Source organism: Symphalangus syndactylus, chromosome 10 (genome assembly GCF_028878055.3).
Source record: "Symphalangus syndactylus isolate Jambi chromosome 10, NHGRI_mSymSyn1-v2.1_pri, whole genome shotgun sequence".
Lineage (NCBI taxonomy): Eukaryota > Metazoa > Chordata > Mammalia > Primates > Hylobatidae > Symphalangus > Symphalangus syndactylus.
The window spans coordinates 104828888-104849308 of NC_072432.2; the positions used below are offsets into that span (position 1 = coordinate 104828888).

General features: G+C 42.2%; 1 protein-coding gene, 1 long non-coding RNA gene and 1 pseudogene across 4 annotated transcripts in view; 1 reads left to right on the forward strand and 2 right to left on the reverse strand.

The window, feature by feature from the left end:
• Window positions 1–1142: 1142 nt before the first annotated feature.
• The window catches only part of TF (transferrin), a 35353-nt gene continuing 16074 nt past the window's right edge, over window positions 1143–20421 (reverse strand). For 2 of the 3 annotated variants that reach the window (XM_055295390.2, XM_063610727.1), the window contains 8 exons: window positions 15585–15678; window positions 14951–14986; window positions 13436–13588; window positions 11394–11529; window positions 8996–9060; window positions 4308–4492; window positions 2688–2877; window positions 1143–1342 (listed from right to left, as the gene is read on the reverse strand). In XM_055295390.2, coding sequence (XP_055151365.1) covers window positions 1308–1342; window positions 2688–2877; window positions 4308–4492; window positions 8996–9060; window positions 11394–11529; window positions 13436–13588; window positions 14951–14986; window positions 15585–15678 — 894 coding nt within the window. In that variant the 3' untranslated portion in view covers window positions 1143–1307. Of the gene's footprint in view, window positions 1343–2687; window positions 2878–4307; window positions 4493–8995; window positions 9061–11393; window positions 11530–13435; window positions 13589–14950; window positions 14987–15580; window positions 15679–20421 lie in introns of all 3 variants that reach the window. The other variant, XM_055295391.2, reaches the window with a different exon arrangement.
• LOC134731548 (uncharacterized) lies at window positions 1230–5231 on the forward strand. Its single transcript, XR_010113909.1, has 2 exons — window positions 1230–1362; window positions 4824–5231. It is a non-coding gene; the product is annotated as an uncharacterized lncRNA (long non-coding RNA).
• Window positions 16804–20053, reverse strand: LOC129491288 (fatty acid CoA ligase Acsl3-like; annotated as a pseudogene).

A 20421-nucleotide genomic window follows, 5' to 3' on the forward strand; every position in this document is an offset into this window, starting at 1 on the left:
CTTATGTGATTGGGTAGGTGACCATGTCTTCAGCTGATATGGAATATATTATAACAACAGTTGGTTTAGGGAAGCAAGAGAAAGAAGAACAGGATGATCAATTTTTGATTTGTTGGGTTTCTGACTGCTGCAAGACTCGAGTATAGACCCACAGGTAGACAGTAGGATGTATAAGTGCAGGGATACTGCTGGAGGCTGGGGTCACAGCTATAGACATAGATGCCTAGGAGTCATGAGCATCACTGAAGGAGGGCCTGCAAAGTGAGAGGAGCACTGACCGGATCAAGAGAAAACCCCAGGAAGATTTCCCTAAGGTTTCCAGACCAGTAGGATGAGCCCACAGTGAAGACTACAAATGAACAGAGAGAGGTAGGAATCAAAGCAGAGACCCGCCATGTCAGAGAAACTGAGGAAAAGAGTTCCAAGGAGGAGGGAGTGATCAACTGTATCAACTGCAGGAAATGGGCTCAGGAATGGAAGACCTGAATTGGTTTAACAGTTGAAAGGTAGATGGTGACTTTTGCCAGGGTACATTCAGGTAAGTTGGTGAAGCAGAAGACGAAACTCTGTGTGTTCAGCCAATAATAAGTGAGACAGAAAAGTGAGCCTCCACCTTACAGGAAGCTGGGCTGAGAAGGGCAGGAGACAGGGCAGTAACTGCTGTGGCATCAGGTTCAGGGAATGCTTTTCAGCAAAAAAGATGTCAGTGTTTCACTTTTTTCAACTAGTTAGAATCAGGACCTCAGCTATGCCTGATGGAATTCATTTAAAATACCAAAATAAAGGTAAGTCTTCTGTAGTCTTTCTGTACTCACTTGAGTACTTGATCTCTGTAACTCACTCTCCATCCTCCTTCCTGCCCCTTCCCTAGCATGACACACACACATACGCATGCTTGCGTGCACACACACACACCAGTATACATTTGATTATATTTTAATGATCACGCAGACCCTTTTAGAAAAGATGTCTCCTTGAACTGTACCCAGGAGGTGTGGCCATGGCACACACAAAGCTCTAGGGAAAGACCAGACAAATCTTGAGCTGAGAAGGAAGGGCTCAGTTGCATAGGTATTTAGGCAGAATGCATAAAGAAATCCTTTTGTTGAAAATATTTAGGAAAGAATGGAGTTTTTGAAATATAAAATCAATAATAATTTTTATTTTTTGTTTAGCACACATGGCAACACAGAGCTGTGAAGACAGACGTGGTTAGCACAAACCACCTGGGCCAGTGAAACCAGGGCAAACTCATGGATCATCTGCGCTCCCATCTTCACCTTGGTGGCAGCCCTACCTCTGAGATTTTAAGGTCCACGGAAAGTGCAGGCTTCCAGGAGTGCTGTGGAGCAGAGCAGAGAGGTAGGATTTTCAAAATCTTCCTATATTTATTTCTGGACTGTTGAGTGATTGAACAATTTCAGCATAGTACAAAGTGTGCAGACTTGCTGCCTCCTCTTCTGTGAACTGGGCCGTTCTCCCAGTGCTCTTTTCTACTTGCCTGCACAGCTCCTGTGCCTATCCTGGGGAGTGCCCCACACCAAAGCTGTAACATGATTTTCCTGCCCTACGGGGTTCCCCACCTTGTTTCTTATGGGCGAGGCTCACACATCTGAGTTCGTGAGGCCGGGAGTCGCCCAGGAAGACTGTCCTCCCTGACCTCTTTAAGCAGGTGAGGAACTGACATAGCAAAAAGCACCTGCAATGTGCCAGTTTCTGTGCTGTGGGCTAAGGATGGAGGAAAGAAGAGCAGAGCCCGACCGTCTCCTTTTGTGGAGGATATAGGTTAGGTAAATATCAACTTGATTCTCACAATAGCGAACCTAGACAAGCACATTGCTGCTTCCGTCAGAATTACATGGGGGCAACTTTTAAAATGCGGATACCTGACCTAGCACAGACTTTCTAAATCAGTATCTCAAGGCTCTGAGAATCAGCCTTTTAATAAGGATCAAGACTCCCTTATCTGCATACTCCTGTGGAAAGACTAACTGCCCTACACCACCACATGTTCTTCCCCAGCTTCCAAACTTTTTCAGGTGACTCAGTTATACCCAACATAGTTATACTGCAAAGGCGTGTTTTATTCTATTTCAGTTCTCTGAAACTGGTGTTCCAAATGAGTAGTATGCATGGCAACTTTATGGTTACCAGAACCTATCATTGTTGAAGCTGTCTAGAGCAGCGCTGTCTGAAAGAGCTTTCTGTGATGATACAAACATTCTCTTTGCTGACCAGTATGGAGCCACATGTGGCTGTTGAGCACTTGAAATGCAGCTAGGTGGGACTGAAGAAATACATCTTTTATTTAGTTTAATTTTAATTAACTTAAATTTAAATAGTCACATTTTGCCGGTGGCTACCATATAGGACAAGGCAACTCTAATCAAAAGTTTACCGCAGAGCAATGGCATGTGCACATAAACCTAGTCCTTTTCTTAGAAATAAGATGGAATTCTCTATGCCCAATAAGTTCACTACTTTAGTGCTCTGAGCCTGTATCCCCTCACTATCTGCCCATACAGCCTAGCCTGTCATACATGCCGGGCTTAGATTGTTCACTCACCATTTCATTTTGTCCATGTTGTGCTATCCCAAGGGCCACAGCCTACCCTTCCTGTACCCACCACCCCAGCACTCACCACCGTGTTTGGTTGCCACTTCCCCATGCTGTTCCTCCTACTCACGTGAGGTGGAGCATTTTCTCAGGTTACCAACAGCCTTGACATATTCTTCTCCTAAGTATTTTTCATATGTGTTTCTGTCATGAAGTTGGGCCAAACATACTGTGTCATCTCTGAACAGAAGGTCCTTGGTTTCGGACCGGAACAAACAAAAGTTGCCCGAGCAGTCAGTTACATTGCTTCCAAATATGCGCTGTCAAGTGAACAGAAAGTCCGTGAGGACCTGTGGTCTTTAGCAGCTGGGAACACATGGATGAGAAGAGTCTGAAAGCTCTGAACCAGCCCTGGGGAAAAAGGGAAGCTACAGAGTATGCCTTGGGAATTTTCCACCTCCTTTATCTGCCATTTACCCACTTAGGACCCAGCTCCATGCTTTCATGATGCCCCCAAAATCATCTATAGGGTCCCTGGTCCCGCCTTTCTCTGAGAAGTCCCTCCCGCCCACACCCATGCCTGCCTACTCTGACCTCTCTTCCCCACTTCATTGCCCTTCATTGGGGGCTGCTTATAGGAAATGAGAGGACAGTAACATGTCCTTTCAGACGTTATTGTCAAAGAAGATGTTAAATGTGAACCCTCCCAGAGGAGTGGCAGAGGTAGTTCTTGTTTGACTGCATTTTGAATCCTTTCTTGGGCAAGCCACTCAACTTTTCCAGATCTCCAAATGTTGTAAGTGAAATGATGACTGCAAAATGTTGAACCTTCCATATAGCAGCTAGGAAATGTATGTTAAATGCTCATTATTGTCATCATGTACCTTAAAAGGACTTCTAAATATACTCTATCTTATTTTTTTTTTTAAAAAAAGGTAATGGTGAATCAACAGCAGGCAGCTATGCCCAAAAGGAAGGTGATGTGTGTATGTGGAGGGGCCTTTAGGATTAGAATACTCAGGCAGTCCCTGTCTTCAACAAGACTGGCCCTGAGTGGTTGTTCCCCCAGAGGACAGGCTCTCCGAGAGCAAGGGTCCTGTGTTTTTCAGATTGTTGAGAACAGTGCTTAGTCTGCCTAGGCAAGAGGAACAGAAATCCACTCTTGATGACTCGTATCAACAAGCGCTGGGAAACAGGAGCTGTCTTCTTCATTTTCGGGAAGGACAGGAGTAGAGGAAATGAGAGTACCCCTGAACAAGGTCAGGGGGAGCAGAAAGGCAGATTCCTGGTCCCAAGAGCACATGGATCAGATCTAAACACCAGTGACCAGGAGCTAGAAGCAGAGCTAGGCCTGAGAGGTCTAGTTCCATAATTACACAGCTAATATGTTTTGAGCACTTCCTATAGGAAATGGCATTTTCCTATGCCGTTTGGGTGCATGTCTTCACTTAATACTCATGCGAACTGTGAAGTAGGTAAAAATATTATTATTACAATTTTATATATGAGGAAGCTGAGGCATAGAGAGGTTATGTAATATACCCAAAATGGCACACCTAGGAAGCTGTGGAGCTGAGATTTGAACACTGATACTGTAGTCCACAATGCATGGCATGAAATGCACAATGCATGAAATTCTAGTTTTCAAAAAGAAAGTGCTGGAGTCATGGCTGCACTTTGTTGTAAACTCCCCCCAAATAGCCTATAGCCATCTAGGAAGAAAAGGTGGGAGGCCTTGGGTGGTCCATACCTGCTGGTTAAGTAACACCTTGCGGACACAATCTTCCTTATCTTTACGTGTGACCACAGCATGATTCGGGGCTCTGGCCAGGTGGCATTTCTCAAACTCCAACACAGATTCCCTGGAACCATCGAGGCACAGCAACTTATAGTCTTCTTTCTTCAGATTCTTAGCCCACGGATCAGAGTTATTTCCTAGGGACAGGAAGAAGGTGGTTCAGCTGATGGCTTTGGTCAAGGTGCCCCACTGGGGATATGGGACTGACTCAGTGGTGTGTAGAGAACCTGGGCCTTCTGGCCAGCAGGAGTGCCTACACTGGGGTTACAGTGATGTGGACAGGAAGAGACACCCATGTGGTCTACAAGGTGATACCAGACTCACAGTGACCAGGAATGATTATTGACCACCCCCTTCCAACCTTCCCTACCCAGCCAGGTGAGAATGAACTACATTCTGCAGATGCTGTTCAAAAAGATCTTCAATTCCACTAAATTCCAATTCCTTCTGTACCTCTTGCTCCAGCAGAGGAAGAATGTGACGCTCTAAGCCAGGTTGATCAATTTCTGTGCTGTAACACATGGCATCTCCAAACAAAAGAACTTTTCCTCAGAGAACACCTTTGGAATCTGCACCAGAATTTTAACTCTGACTCCTTTGTTTCAGTTCTAAATGAGAATGTGCACACGCCTGTGTGACACAGGTCTGTATCCCATCTCGGCCCCTTTGCCTCTTCTTTTCTGTATTGTCTCTGAAAAAAAAATCTCACCCATTTTTAGGGTTTCAGCTCCTTCCTCCTAAGGCACTTTGCAAATATGTTTTGCTAATTTTTATTTCTCTCCCATAATTCAGGATTGCAACCTTTTTAAAAATGAATTTTTCATTTAATTTTCTTTCTTTAACTGAATAACTAATACATGAGATCACACTCACAAATTTTTGAATATCTCTCTATATTAACTAAAAGCCTCCTTTCCTGTACTCTGCAAATCCCACTCAGTCTTGTAGTGCTAGTCTTTAATATCACATTTGCGAGTTTCCATCCACGACTCATTATACATATTTTTTTACGTGTGCATATGGATTTCACATATTTCTAATTTTGTTTAGTGTTAGATCTTGACAAATGTAAAACTCTGTAGCTTTTTTTTTTTCAACTGTTTACATACCTTATAGATTCTTCTTGTCAGTACATATAAATCAAGCTCGTTCTTCTTAACTACTGAATTATATTTCATAGTGTGGCTATAATAGTATCTTTAAACCATTCCTCTTTTAATAGGCATTTGAGGAGTTTACAATTTTTTGCCACTACAGTAGTGTTAAAATGAGTGTTACTGGCATATAATTGTGCTTACATAGAAGTGGAATAGTTAGTTCAAAGGGTATATGTATTTTTATTTTATTTTATGTTATTTTATTTATTTATCTATGATACTATGTTCTCAGCCCTCTCCAAGGCACAATCTTATTGGAGGGGAACATAACACACATACCAAAACAAAAATTTCAGGGCAGGGATAATAATATTTTATATTTTGTAAACCACTCTAGATGCTGTGTGAGCTCAAACCAGGGCTTTGAGAACAAATGAATTAAGAAGTTGGCTGGAGGAGGCAAGACTTCGGTTGTCTCTTATAGTGTGTGTAGGATGAGAGGAGGAGAAAAGAATGCTTCTCTGTGGGAGGAAAGGAGAGTGCAGGCGAGACTGGGGGCAGGTGTGTGCCTGGTGTTTCTAATGGAGAGAGGAGACCGCCTCTGGAACCATCTCAGGCAGCAGGGTATGTGAGGCACTCAGGCAAGAGGAAAGGTGGGTTTGTGAGGACTTATGAATGGAAATTGATGTTAATGAATGAGCCAGAACCTAAAGGTAGAAAATTAAGAAAAATCAGATGGGAGGTGATTCAGTCTGGCTAGGAGGGCATCTAGAAGGGCATGTTAAAAATATGCTTTTTCAATAAAAATAATACACGTTTATTGATGAAAATTTGTAAAATGCCACATAAGTATTGGGAAGAAAATATTGAAGCATTTGTAATTTCATAGTCTACGCCTTCAAAATTGGTACATTTTTAACATTCTTTTTCCTACACACACCTACAATATGCACACACACACAAATTGAGATAAAAGAGCCCATGTGGGCTGGGCACAGTGAGTCACGCCTGTAATCCCAGCACTTTTTTTTTGAGAGGCTGAGGCGGGCGGATCATGAGGTCAAGAGATGGAGACCATCCTGGCCAACATGGTGAAACCCTGTCTCTACTAAAAGTACAAAAATTAGCTGGTCGTGGTGGTGCACACCTGTAGTCCCAGCTACTTGGGAGGCTGAGGCAGGAGAATCACTTGAATCTGGGAGGTGGCGGTTGTGGTGAGCTGAGATCGCACCACTGCACTCCAGACTGGCAACAAAGTGAGACTCCGTCTCAAAAAAAAAAAAAAAAAAAAAAAAAAAAGCCCATGTGTTTCTGTGTCTTCCTTCTTGTATATACCATAGCACTTAAGAAAGATTTTGGAGGAGGGAGAGAGGGGGGCAAGAGTTGAAAAACTACCTGTTGGGTGCTATGCTCACTACCTGGGTGACAGGTTCAATCATACCGCAAACCTCAGCATCATGCAGTATAACGTAACAAACCTGCATATGTACCCTCAATCTAAAATATAAGTTGAAAAAGCAATAAATTAATAACAGAAGAAGGTAAGAAGGTACAAAATATAAGTATGATGAATCAGACATGATGTGACCTATATTTAGTAATATTTATCAGGAATGTGATATTAAGTCAGGGGTATTAGACCAGTAGTTCCCAAACTTATAATACATCAAAATTACTTTGGCTCTTGAAAATCATGTTGTCTACCTTAAATACAAACAATAAAATTTAGTTTAAAAAAAGACACATGTTGAAGAAATAAGATATTGACTGACAGACTTAATCTAGGCCTGATGGGCAGGGAGTATAGCAGGATTCTCTATAAGGGTAGAGGCTGGGAGAAGAGGAGGGAACGTTGGCAGAAAGATGAGGACAGTTGAGTTGTATATGGATTGTATATATACAACTACAATATATGAGGACATCCATATACACACGTAAAAAAATACAATTGCAATGCCAATGTACTCTACATAAAAGTGACACCTTGGGAAATAGACTGGAATGGAATTGAGATTGGATGTCAGGCCTCCTATCTTAATTCTATTCAGGAGGGAAGAATTTTTGAGTCATTGCAAAAAGTAAGAGAGTCAAAGCTTAGAGAAGGGAGCTCTACTCAGAAAAGTACCAAAAGAAATCAAGGATGGCAAAGAGCCAAGCTTAGGGTAACACTCCCTTAAAGGAAAAAGCAATAATATGAGGGAAGAAAGGAAAATTAGTCAACCCAATATTTCTTCAAACAAATTCTTAGCAACTGCTGTGTACTATGTGCTGCACTAGGTGCTGGGAATATAAGAGGAAGAAAAAGAGCTCAAAGAGTTTCTGTAGCCAAAGTGTATTACAGAGTGTGGTGAATTCAATCATAATGGCAATATGAACAGAGGAGTCTTCTTGTAGGACAGGGTATGCCATCTGGGAAGGCTTCCTGGAGGGGCTGGTGCTGAGCTGGTTCATTCTGGATGAGTTGCCCAGGAAAAGTGAGGAGTTGGGGCAATGAACATGAGAGAAGGCAGGGAAGTATTCACAGCCTGAATTCCAGTGGGCTCTGCTAGCACTCAGTGATACTGAGGGGTCAGGTGTGGAGCGCTCATTCTGGCCAATGTTTGTTTTGCTTTGTTTTGTTTGTTTTTAATGTTATGGCTGTCCAGTGTTCACCCACAAGTTAACACCCATTGATGATTCTTGCTTGAATCAGTTATCAATATATTGGTTGCCAAGTGATAGTTTTCTAACTCTGTCATTCCTTGCACATTGATTAGTTTTCCCTTCTTCATTTGTTTAATCAGTATTGCCTAATGCATTCTTATTTCTTTCAATGGGCTATTATCCCTTACTGCTATCATTATTTATTTTAATGCTCAAAATTCCCAGACTTGGCAACAGGAGATCCTTCAAACTGGTTCTTGTATGCTTTGAGTGTCCCATCACTGTTTGAGCACTTCAGTGTGTTCTAGGCTCAGCATGTATTTTTCCTGCCCCAGCCCTGAAGTCAGCTATTTGTCCAAGGAGTTCTGGTTCCTTTTAGCAAAGAAGAGTACTTACAAGCCAATATCTTGGTGCTTACTCCTGCTGGTATGCCATTACCTCTAGCCCTTCTCAATGGACACAACCCAGAAATACACTAAATAGCTATAAAAGGCATTACTGGGATAACTGACAACAGTTAAATGTGGACTGCGGACGTGACGATTATTAAATCCACATAATGTAAAATATCCTGATCTTGGTAATCGTACTGTGGGTATGCAAGAGATTCTCTTATTCTTAGGAAATAGGCACTGAAGTATTTAGGGGAAAGGAGCACAAGGCTTGCAGCTGTGGGAATGTGCGTTGGGGAGGATTTAGGGCCATTGGGGGCCCCATGATCCTGATCATTCTGCGCACTCAGGTGAACATGTCTCTCTTCACTGAGCAGACAGATTGAGAATCAGAGCTTTGAAGTCTGACAGTGTACATAATACTTCCACAAAGGCATCCCTGAAAACAAGTGAATACCAGTGACCAGGATCTAGTGATCTAGGGGGACAGAAGAGCAGGTGCACTTACCCTCAGTGTTCTGTAGGACAGTCTGGTGTTTCACAAAGGCCACATCTCCCTTCTCAACCAGACACCTGCAGAGGTCCAGACAGTGGGAGAGAAAAAAAAAAGGTGGTCAGAGTGACTTATCTGTCATTCAGGGGGCTACCTTATAGATTCAGGACAGCCATCTGAAAACAGCAACTGTAACTTCCATTCTAACAGTAAGCAATGTAAGGAATACAGAGAACAAAAACAAAACACTCTGAATTGATTGTAGTTTTACAATCTCAGTTCCACATACTAAATCTTAATTTTTTGTACAGTTTCTCTGAGAGATGACATAATTTCCCTGACATCAACAAGGATGGTAGGGAATTGATTTTCAGTGAGGTGATGCCTCCCCCAGCATATGAATGAAAAACTCAGTTCCTTCAGGTTCTTGTACAAGGCGAATGTCTAGGCAACATTTGTGAGAGATTGAAACTCCATCACAAATTGCAATTTGTGCTGTCCTTCATTCCTTTGAAAAAGAATTTTAACATTTATGGAGCATTTGCTATGTTGTGGGGTTTTTTGTCTTTGTTTTTGAGAAATGCAGAGAATATGGCAAAACCTGGCATAAAGGCACCTGACTCTACTAACTCCCAGGCCACATATCTCTGGGTGTGGTATTGGGGGTTGTAACACAGCTCTAAGCTACAAGTCCCCAAGAAGTTTCAGAAAAGAAATAATAACAAAATAAACTCTGGTTAGTAGGGTTCTAATTTTAATTTTGACTGTCTTCCAGTCCTTTGAAAGGGCATACCACACAGATGATGAACTAGTGTGTACTTCAAAGTCTACACGAGGCCCTCCTCAATGAGCCGAGTGGGTTGGACTTTTGGACAATGGACCCAATCCTGCTCTCCATGTACTTTAATCCCCTTGCTTCAAGGAAAAGAACCTGCCTATTCCTGCATCGGTTCAAGAGTCTTGGGGGTAGCTAGCTGAGAAGACGGGGTACCTATTGTGCCACATATTGATTTAATTTTATTTTCTTTGGAGTTTGGAGTCTTTTTATCAGTCTGGTACATTTTACTTCATAGCTAAGTTTTATAAGACATGTTTAGAAAAAGAAACCTTTATACATGTTTATTTTAAGCATGTTTATACATACATGTTATTTGAGCCTTTTCTCATGACCTATAATTCTCAAACATATGTCATCACCAGAAAAAGATAAAGTATAAAAATGCAAAGGGGAACTCTATTTTAAGTCCCTCAAATTCTTCAATCTTTGTGAAAACAACACGTTCTACTTTGTGAAATTAGAAACTTGGGGAATGTGAATTGTACTTAATCTAACTTACAAAGTGGCTCTAACTGGAAAAGAGGAATGACTTTTGTTTTTTACAGCATTACTGGGAAGCTCAATTATAATACCATCATCATTGTGCAGTTCATGGATTCATGAACCACCAGATAACAGAAGGCCTAAAGCAGAATGGGTAGTTAAAAAGTAGTAAGGTAGGCCAGACGTGGCCCACGCCTGTGAGTGCCAGCACTTTGGGAGGCCAAGACAGGAGGATTGCTTGAGTCCAGGAGTTTGAGACCAGCCTAGGCAACATGGCAAAACCCTGTCTCTACAAAAAAATACAAAAATTAGCTGGGTGTGGTGGTGCATGCCTGTAATCCCAGCTACTAGGGAGGCTGAGGTGGGAGGATTGCTTGAGCTCAGCAGGTTGAGGCTGCAGTGAACCATGAGTGTGCCACTATACTCCAGCCTGGGCAACAGAGAGAGACCCTGTCTCCAAAAAAAAAAAAAGCAAGGTACACAGGTGTCTCTATGAAAATGAATGATAGGCACTCCATAAAGTACAATTGTAGTTAGGAATTTAGGAATCATGTACTATTCTGTATTTCCAGATGGGTATTGTTCTGGATTATCCAGAGGTGCATGGAAAAGCTTGAGCCAAACTCTCGACTCAGTGTTTATCCAACTACAGTAGGGTATCATTGCCGAGGCACTAGTGACACTTGGGGCTGGATAATTCTTTGTTGTACCGTGCTATCCTGTGCATTGGTGGATGTTTAGCGGCTTCTGCGTGTTAGATGCTAGGAGCACTTCCTCCCCCACCCCAACATTGTCACAATAAAAAATATCTGCAAACATTGCCAAATGTCCCTTGCGGGTCAAATCATCACCAGTTGAAAACTGCTAAACTGTACCAAACACAAGTCTCTGCTGTGTTTGACAGCCATGTCAGCATCCTGGGGGAGTCTGGCTGCCCCTCCCCATGTGGCTCTACATCTGGTTGTGAAATCTACTCTCTTAATACATGCAGCACTAACGGAATAGGAACCTAAGAATCTTACCTTAGTTCCTAAAAGAAATCTGGCCAAGGCTTGTATATTATTCAGTTTGTTTCAGGGTTAAAAGACTCACCTGAAAGCCCCTGTGTAGCCGTAGTATCCCTCTTTGTTGTTGGGTTCACACAGGTTTGGGCCTGAGCCCATACACAGCTTACAGAGACTGGAGTCTTTCTCAGACCCAGGGGCACAACCTTCACTGAAAAATTCATCTGCGCAGAAGGACAAGAGGAAGTCAGCTTTTCCTGAGTCAATGCAAGCAGCTTTTACTTAGGAGATAACAGGGCTGCATGGCCCAGAATAAGTAGAATATGTCATCAATTCTGTGACCAGCCACCACCAACCCAGGACTTGCCAGGCTATAGGCTTGAAAGGGGAACCCATTGACATTGGGAAAAGGAGTTTTTTTTTTTTTTTTTTTTTTTTTTTTTTTTGAGACGGAGTCTCGCTCTGTCGCCCAGGCTGGAGTGCAGTGGCGCAATCTCGGCTCACTGCAAGCTCCGCCTCCCGGGTTCACGCCATTCTCCTGCCTCAGCCTCTCCGAGTAGCTGGGACTACAGGCGCCCGCCACCACGCCCGGCTAATTTTTTGTACTTTTAGTAGAGACGGGGTTTCACCGTGGTCTCGATCTCCTGACCTCATGATCCGCCCGCCTCGGCCTCCCAAAGTGCTGGGATTACAAGCGTGAGCCACCGCGCCCGGCCGGGAAAAGGAGTTAATGACCATTACAATTCAGGGCAGAGGGGATTTATTTGAGCACAATAATGATGTCATCACTACGCTAAACAAAGAAGAAATGAAAAATGTCATGAAAGGGAACAGAAAAAGGATGAAGACTAAAGGTCTCGCTTCCTGAGCTTGTGCCACCTGTTTTCAGATGTTCCCATTCCCTGCCATTCATTAGAAGAGCCTTTGCTACATCTCCAACCTCAGGAAAGGGATGGGGAATTTTCTTTGCAGCTCAGCTGCTCTCCTGTGGCCATAAAAGTGCTAGGAGGTTCAGGAGAGCAGAGGTAGTGCCTTTGTCAGTGGGGATCCTGAGTTTTCTGAATGTCACCCTGGCTGCACTTTGCTTCATGTCTAAGTGGTGTCACAAAGCACCCTGGTACAGAGACATACTCTCATCACCACTTCCCCAACCCCACAGGGTTTCCTGGTTAATAACCAGATTTAGAGGCCTTTTCTTTTTTAAAGAGTTGCCCAAATGTGGAGGTGGCAGGGACAAAGTACTTAGGAAGCTAATGTAAATCAAAACCACTGGAAAACATCTGTCTGTGGGAGAACTTACACTTAAAAGTTTAAGCAGGGTAGAAATAAGCTCATATCTGGTGATATTCAGAGGACATAGAAAATAAGGTGATTTCTACTGCTTAGAAGGGTCCTAGGAGCTGGGCAGGGACTTGGTGAGATTGCCAACACCATAAAGAGACCCGGGATCCCCACACTCACATTCCCTACAAAACCTTGTGGCAGGGATTGCTACCTGTCTACCCAATATCTGTTTCTCCTTGTACTTTGTAACAAAAATCTGGTTTTATCTGGGGTAGGGACATTTCCATATGAAAGATTACATTTCTTTTTTACAGCTAGGTATGGTGATGTACCTAAGTTCTGGGCATTGAGAAGTTTGCTGAAATAACTGGTTAGACTTCCTAGAGAGCTCCTCTAAAAAGGTGGCATAAACTTCCATTTGCTGTAATACCTTGGTGACTGGGGCTGCCTGGATCATGGATGCGATGGCAACCATGGGGTGACCTTGAAGATGGAAGTCTTATGCTCAGAATGGAGGAGCAGAAAGTGTGAAGGAGCCTGGGTTTCTCATGACCATACCAGCCATGCACTTCTCACCTCTGGTCTTTCTCATGAGAGATAAATGTATATTCACTCATGCCATTATGTTCAACCTAGATGAACCATCCCAACTCAGCAACCCAGTTCCAGCCCTCCCAGCCCTTCTTGCTATGTCCTTGAGGACAGCAAATTCTACTGTTCTTTGACCAAATTCTACTTCTCTAGAACCAGAGCCCACAGCATCTTACGCCACACTCCTCTTCCCTAAGGCAGGACCCTGCTTTCTGGCATGGCCCTCACCAGCCCTCCTTCCCAATATTCACTCACCAAATCTGCAGTGGTTGATCTTATTGTAGAGCAGGCCCATGGGGATGTTCCAGCCAGCGGTTCTGCCAACTGCCGTATGGCAGGACTTCTTGCCTTTCAGATTGTCCCAGGTGAGGTCAGAAGCTGATTTCACCACTGCTACAGCAAAATACCCTACAAGAAAGACACCAGAAAAGGATGGATTAACACCTCTGGGTGTCTGCTTCCAATCAATTTCCCTAGGGAAGCAAAGATATCCTCAATCAGTCATTGTGTCCTGAGAGGATCTTTCCAGTAACTGACTGAGGGGAAGTACAAGGAACTCTGTCAGGAGGAGATTAATCTGAACTTTAAAAACAAAATATTGTGAAAACACCATCATTAGATCAATGGCTGTGTGTATAACCCTTCCCTAAGTGCCTAAAGTCACTGAAGTTATAAGCCAGCAATTCACCGTCCAATGAGTCCTATCAGAGGAATGGATACTGAAACAGCTAATGTAACCACAAACTTTCATAAATTAACATGTGTTGAGATATAGTAGTAAAAGATCAATAAGCAAAAGAGAAAAATTGGGCCAAACATTTTCTGGTAAGGAGAATATAGTTTTATACCAAAATAAATATGCAAAATGGAAAATGTCAATATCAAGTCAGCTGCCATTTTCAGCAGCAAATATATACTGGTCCTTAAAATGAGAAATAGAACATCAACCTATGATTTCAGTTTGCCAGTTTAATTAATTCCGATTACAGTTTCCAACAGAAAACAGAATCTTTATTATCCATAGAATAAGAATGGCTTTTTCTATATCTGCTGAAGGGCTTACCTCCCCAAGTGATGGGGAGAGGCTGGGAGGTTATAATCAGTGGAAGTGGCAACGACAGCCTTGTACAGTAATGGCTGTCTGGAATGTGACCTGCAGGGGCCTGAGCATAGGGGGCCAGTGCTCGCCTTGGTGTAAGACTTCCTGACTTGCTCCTGCTCTGTTTCTTCAGATGTACCCTTACCCAGAGCCCTGGGTGAGAGCCAGGTTGGCCTGGGTTCCTGGACCCAGCCCTGGCTAGAAGGTCAGATAATTTTATGTTCCTTGATATCTGCCTGTGTGAGGCTCTCTATTGAGCCCTGTAAGGAACAAATAAGCAAAGTTCCTTGGTTGGTGCTTACTCTTATCTGAAAATTTGCAGGCCTCATGTCATGTAAGGTGAGGATCAGTGGGAAAGACCTGGATTTCCCTTCCTAGATATATAATCCCAGACGATCTGTCTGTAAACTCCCTGAGCTTAGGGTCCACTTGTGTATCCTTAGAGGATGCCAAAACCTACCTTATAGCATTAAATGAAAAATCCTGTGTTCAAGCCATGGCAAGTGTAAAGGGATAACCATCATTATCCATTACTATCCTTCCATGATTCTCTCACATTGTAAAAATTGGTCTCTTACAGCACCTTATATACTTGAATTTTAAATCTAACCAATTCCCCAAAACAATGGGAATTTATCTTTTAACTCCAGAGGTTATCAATTTAAACTCACCTGCCTCTGGTGTATTCTCACAATCAGGGCTGTTTTCTGGAGGAAAGAAAATGAAGAAGGCGTTAAACCCTGATTTACAGATTGGGAAACCATGCCTTTTTTTTTTATGCTGCAGCTAAGAATAAAGAAAGTCAGAGAAAACTATCTATACATGTCACCAATTCCCAACAAGTCCAGACTCTCTGGATCATGCAAGTCCATTTCACCTCCTGGCCTCTAGAATTTATCCACAAACTGTGAATGTCAAGTTTCCTGCTCTGTCTGCACTGAGCCCACAGAGGAGTGCTGGCCGACTATATTTAAATCCTAGCAACAGGGCAGTGAGAGAAGTGTGAGTTTTGGAATCTGGAAGACTGCCAGAAATCCCAGGTGTCCTTTGCAATGGGGTCATCTTTAGTGAGGACTTCCCAGTGCAGAACTTTCATTTCCCATTTCTGGAATGTACTGTAACTCCCTGCCTTCAAGATGACTGTGGGGATTTGAGATGAAGGAGCCCAGAGCTTGCAAAGTAGGAGGTGCTCAGAGAGGGAAAGCTTTATGGCAGCTGTGGTATGAATCAGGCTGTGATTTTTCCATCTCCTCTCTCCATGGCCCCGAGGGAAGAAAACACAGAGAGGTGCTCCCCACCACTTACTATTGTAGTTTTCTGCCAAGACAGGCACCAGACCACACTTGCCCGCTATGTAGACAAACCCTCCATCCAAGCTCATGGCATCAGCTTCTCCATTCTGCAAACACACAGCAAATCATAGCAGATGAAAAGAGGCTGTTTCGTGTGCCACCCACTTTTCCAGCTGTTTCCTTGAAGCAGCCTTCCCAGCACATGAATGCCAGGGAGACAGCAGGTGCTGATACTGAACCCCCAAAGGATCAGCCAGGCACACTCAGCAGAGAAAATCAAATGTACTCTCATTTTCACCCAACCATCATGAACTGATCATCAATTCCAGGTGCCTAGTTCAAGAGCAAAGACCCACATTCAGTCCTCTTGCCCTCTCGTAGGACACACTGTCCCAGAGACACTCCTACAACACATTTCTGATACCAAGAATTCTCATGTGCAGATGGACGAGTGGAGTCAGAGACTCGTGGCTGTGGCTGTGGAACACAGCACCTTCTGAAGGGGGGCTCTAGCCTCTAATGTCAGCCTCCTTGGCTGAGTGCTATTTCCATGTTTCATGCATACAACGTGTTTAATGAATGAGTCAAATATTTTCAAATGTTCTAAATCTCAGCTCTAATAAGCCCCAAATTTCAGAGATGCTTCGATTCAACAAGGTTTATAAGATTTCCCTTTGGCCTGGCAATATACTTTCTAGTAATAAACCATAGAAACAATCAGATTGGTGGGCAACTATTTGGACAAAGTGTGTAAGTGGGCAAAAATAACAGGTGTGATTTATAATTGCAAAAAGAAAATTAAACTAAATGCTCAATGACAGAGAAATAGCTAAATAAATGGAAGCACATCCATGCTATGGAATACTTATCAATATTAAAATATCATTTTTTTCTTTAAAACGTAAGTATGGCCATATTTATTTCTCTCAATTCATGCAAGATAATAATTACACATCAACAAATATTATCCTCAATAATGATTTGATTCATAAGCATTTGAAATGTATGTAATTTCACATCAATAGCCTTGCATTTTTTTAATACTGCAAGTTAAAAAGCACCCCCCAACAGTCACTTTATATTATTATTTCAATACCTCCCTCTACACATCCAAACTTTAAAAAGTCATAAACTGAACATATAGGTCATGTTTAGAAACTTGAGGTTTTAGAAATCTTCTTCCTCACTGTGATTCAGAAAACTCCTTAAACTGACAATACAGTCACAGGTGGTAAAGGTAGTTGTAGGAGGGGAAAAGGAAAAAGACAGACACAAGTTTGCTCTCCTACTATTTTACTAATCCTGTCTGTTGAAAATGGTTATGTCTTAAGAAGTAAAAGTCTAGGTTGAATATGAGGAATGTTTCAAACTTGCCTCACAGTTTGAAACATGCATTTCAAATAATTTCCTATTTGATTTGAGCTCACTGTAGCAAACTGATGCCAAAAGAGAAAAATCATTTCTTCCACACATTCGCTCAGAGTCTGCCTGGTAATGTGTATTAAACTCTTTGTGTTTTAGCTTGAAGGCCCCCGAAACCAGACCAGTTTCAGGATCCATGGGTCAGGGCTCAAACCAATTTTTAATGGATTTTCAAACTTTTTCAGACATGCTCAAATAGCAGCCGCAGAAAGTACTTTAAGTATGGTAGTCCCCTCTTATCCTCAAGGGATATGTTCCAAGACCCCCAGTCTTGGGACCTGAAACCCTATGCAATGTGTATTTCCTAAACATACAAGCCTGTGATAAAGTTCATAAATTAGGCACAGTAAGAGATTAACAACAACAATAATAAAACAACAATTATACTATAATAAAAGTTATATCAATGTGCTCTCTCTCTCTCTCTCTCGAAGTATCTTAACATTTTTGGACCACGGTTGACTGTAGGTATAACCCAAGAAAGCGAAACCTCACATAAAGGGGGACTACTGCACCTCATCTTCTGTTTCACAACTGTTAGACAGCTCCTCCCAAGTTCTTTAAGTCCTTTCTTTCAAGTTAGTTCTGTTAGTTCCTTTTGATTTGGCACAACAAATCCAGTGACATAAGAACAATTAACTGTTTGCAAATGCACAAACGTCATCTATTACTGGGAGATTCTTCAGAGTTGGCACTACTTTCCCAAGGGAAAGATAGTCTCCTGCCTGTAGTTTTACAAGGTCCTTTTTATGATCGATCACCTGTGAACAACCATAAAACTCTTCAGCATCTCCAGGACATAACCACTTCTGTCCATTTCCATCTTCAAAGAAATCAGCTTTTGTTTCTGCTTCATTTCTGTAGCATCCCATTGTCACATTTTAGCCACCAATAAGAACTCCACCTCTGGGATGTGGTGTTTCAGTATTAATAAAGTATCCACCTTCCTCCCAGTTCTTTAATTTAATTTCACAGCAAACTAATGGGACTCCCACTTCTGCCAGTATTGTAATCCACACATCTGTAATTGTTCCAGCCCCTGTACGTTCAGTGAGTCTGTATCACTGACCACAACAAAAAGATATTCATGAACTTGCTGCATGTTGCAGAAAGTGGAGCACTTTTGTACAATAAAAGCTGAATATTTCCACCTAGCAAGCTTCACAATCTCCAGAAAACAAAGCTGTCACACAATCCAGTACTATGCTCTTTTGAAATGTGTTCCATTTTATAATTATAGGCCAGAATAAACAGATTGTGCTGAAGACTACTCATTTCATACACTTTATTCATGACATTTTGGTAGATCTGATCCATGATTTCCAGAACGGCTGCCATCAGTGTTGGTTTCAACCTGGAAGTAGACTCTTTGCTTCCGGTTTTAATTTTTTTATTTTTTATTTTTTATTTTTCTGAGATAGTGTCTCACTATGTTTCCCAGGCTGGACTCAAACTCCTGGGCTCAAGCAATCCTCCTACCTCAGCCTCCTGAGTAGCTAGTACTATAGCTGCATGCCACAGTGCCCAGCCGATTTTTTACTTTTAAAGACTGATCCACTAAAGTCTGGAGTGAAGAGTAGCCAAGCAGGCATCCATGAGAAAAACAAAGAAACTCAATGCTTAATTCTAGAACATGGGCCACAGGTAAATATCCAATGTAGTCATCTTCCTCCTCCAGTCTGGGAATCCTTTCTGCCTTCCCAGTAATACCAGTAATGATGTTTCTATGCAAGACGATGACTCCCTTTGGAAGTCCTGTGTGTCTACTCATGAGCATGATTACTGCAATAACTGAAGGCAGTGGTCGCTCTGGAATCTGTTTTCCACACTCACCTTCGCTTTCTACTGCAGCCATGGTGTCCACAATAACAACCTTGGGAAATTGGGACAGGTCAGTGGCTTCCCATTGACAGTGACGATGTGTCACAGGTGTGGGACCAAATAAACTATGTCTTTCAACTTTGTTTCCAATAATTATTTACTAGCAATGATATTGGTTACTTCTGTTTCATTAATCCACGGACCCTGGACCTCCTAAAGTAGCATATAATTTTATGAACTAAATGTTATGCATGAAACATACCTATCCAGCAATCATCCACTTGGATATGGTCTCACAGAACATGGCAATGTTGGTCTTTGGTTTCTGCCCCAACACCTGTAAGCTATTTCCAACATTAAAGGCCCAAACGATGACATCTTCATAGGAGAGCAAATTACGATGTCCAAGAAGAACCTTTTAAAATATGTTCCCATTTGGTTGTACTTAATCTTCTTCATTTAAGATTTCACATGTTCCCAAGAGTCTTTTGCTCTTCCTTTTTTTTACAGACGTAAAAACTTTATCTATTGTATCACATCCAGAGTATAATATTGAAGCCCAGCCACTCAAACTGCTAACAGATGTGTATAGACTCAGGTTTTGAATTTGTGGGCTTTGCTTTAACTTAGTTTGGTTTTTCTTGTCTTGACTCAGACAAAGATTAAAATGGAATGTATGTTAAAATAGTATAAAGTGATATTTATAAATTGTATGAAATATAAAATAATGAGGTTGATGGTCCCTTTTTGCTTCATGGTAGATAGTTCTGAAGATACATGGTTATTCATAAGTGCTCAAAAAGTAGAATTAACATATTTCAGCAAAAATCAGTTGACAATGGCAAGAGGTACAAGTGCCTTTATAATATGCATCTTTGTTTCAAGATATTTGCTGATTTATTATAAAGGATCCAACTCAAGAATAGCCAAATGGAAGAGACACAGAGGGCAAGAAATGTGGGGAGGAGGGGGAGTGGAGCTTGGCACTTCATGTTCTCTCTAGGCAAACCATGCTCCCCCATCTCAATGTGTGCACTAACACAGAAGCTCCAGATTAGGTTTTACAAGAATGATTTATGATATGGGAAAAGCTTACTAGATACTGTGAGTGAGTAAAAGGTAGCAAGCAACCTACATGAAATGATCCTAATAAGGGAATTTTCTCTGAATTACATGATTATAAGTACTTTTTATTTCTTCTTTATATCATTCAGGATTTTAAAAATTCTCTGTAAGCCAACATGGAATATTCTTTCTTTAAAAAAAAAAAAAAGTTTTTAGAGACAAGGTCCTGCTAAGTTGCTAGCCCTGAACTCCTGGGCTCAAGCAATCCTCCTGCCTCAGCCTCCAAAGTAGCTGGGACTGAAGGGTGCCCACAGGGCTCAGTTTCCTCCTCGTATGAGTGTATGGTGAAAGGGCAGGCTGAGTGGTGCCTGCTTAGGGAGGCTGGACCATGGTGTGGGTGTCCTGAGACCAGTGGTGTGCCATGATCACTGTGGTAAGATCCTTAGTACCTGGTAGGATCCAAGCAAGTACAAATTTGCTTTGTTGATCAAAAGAGTATCCTAGCCGGGCATGGTGGCATGCACCTGTAGTCCCACAAGCTC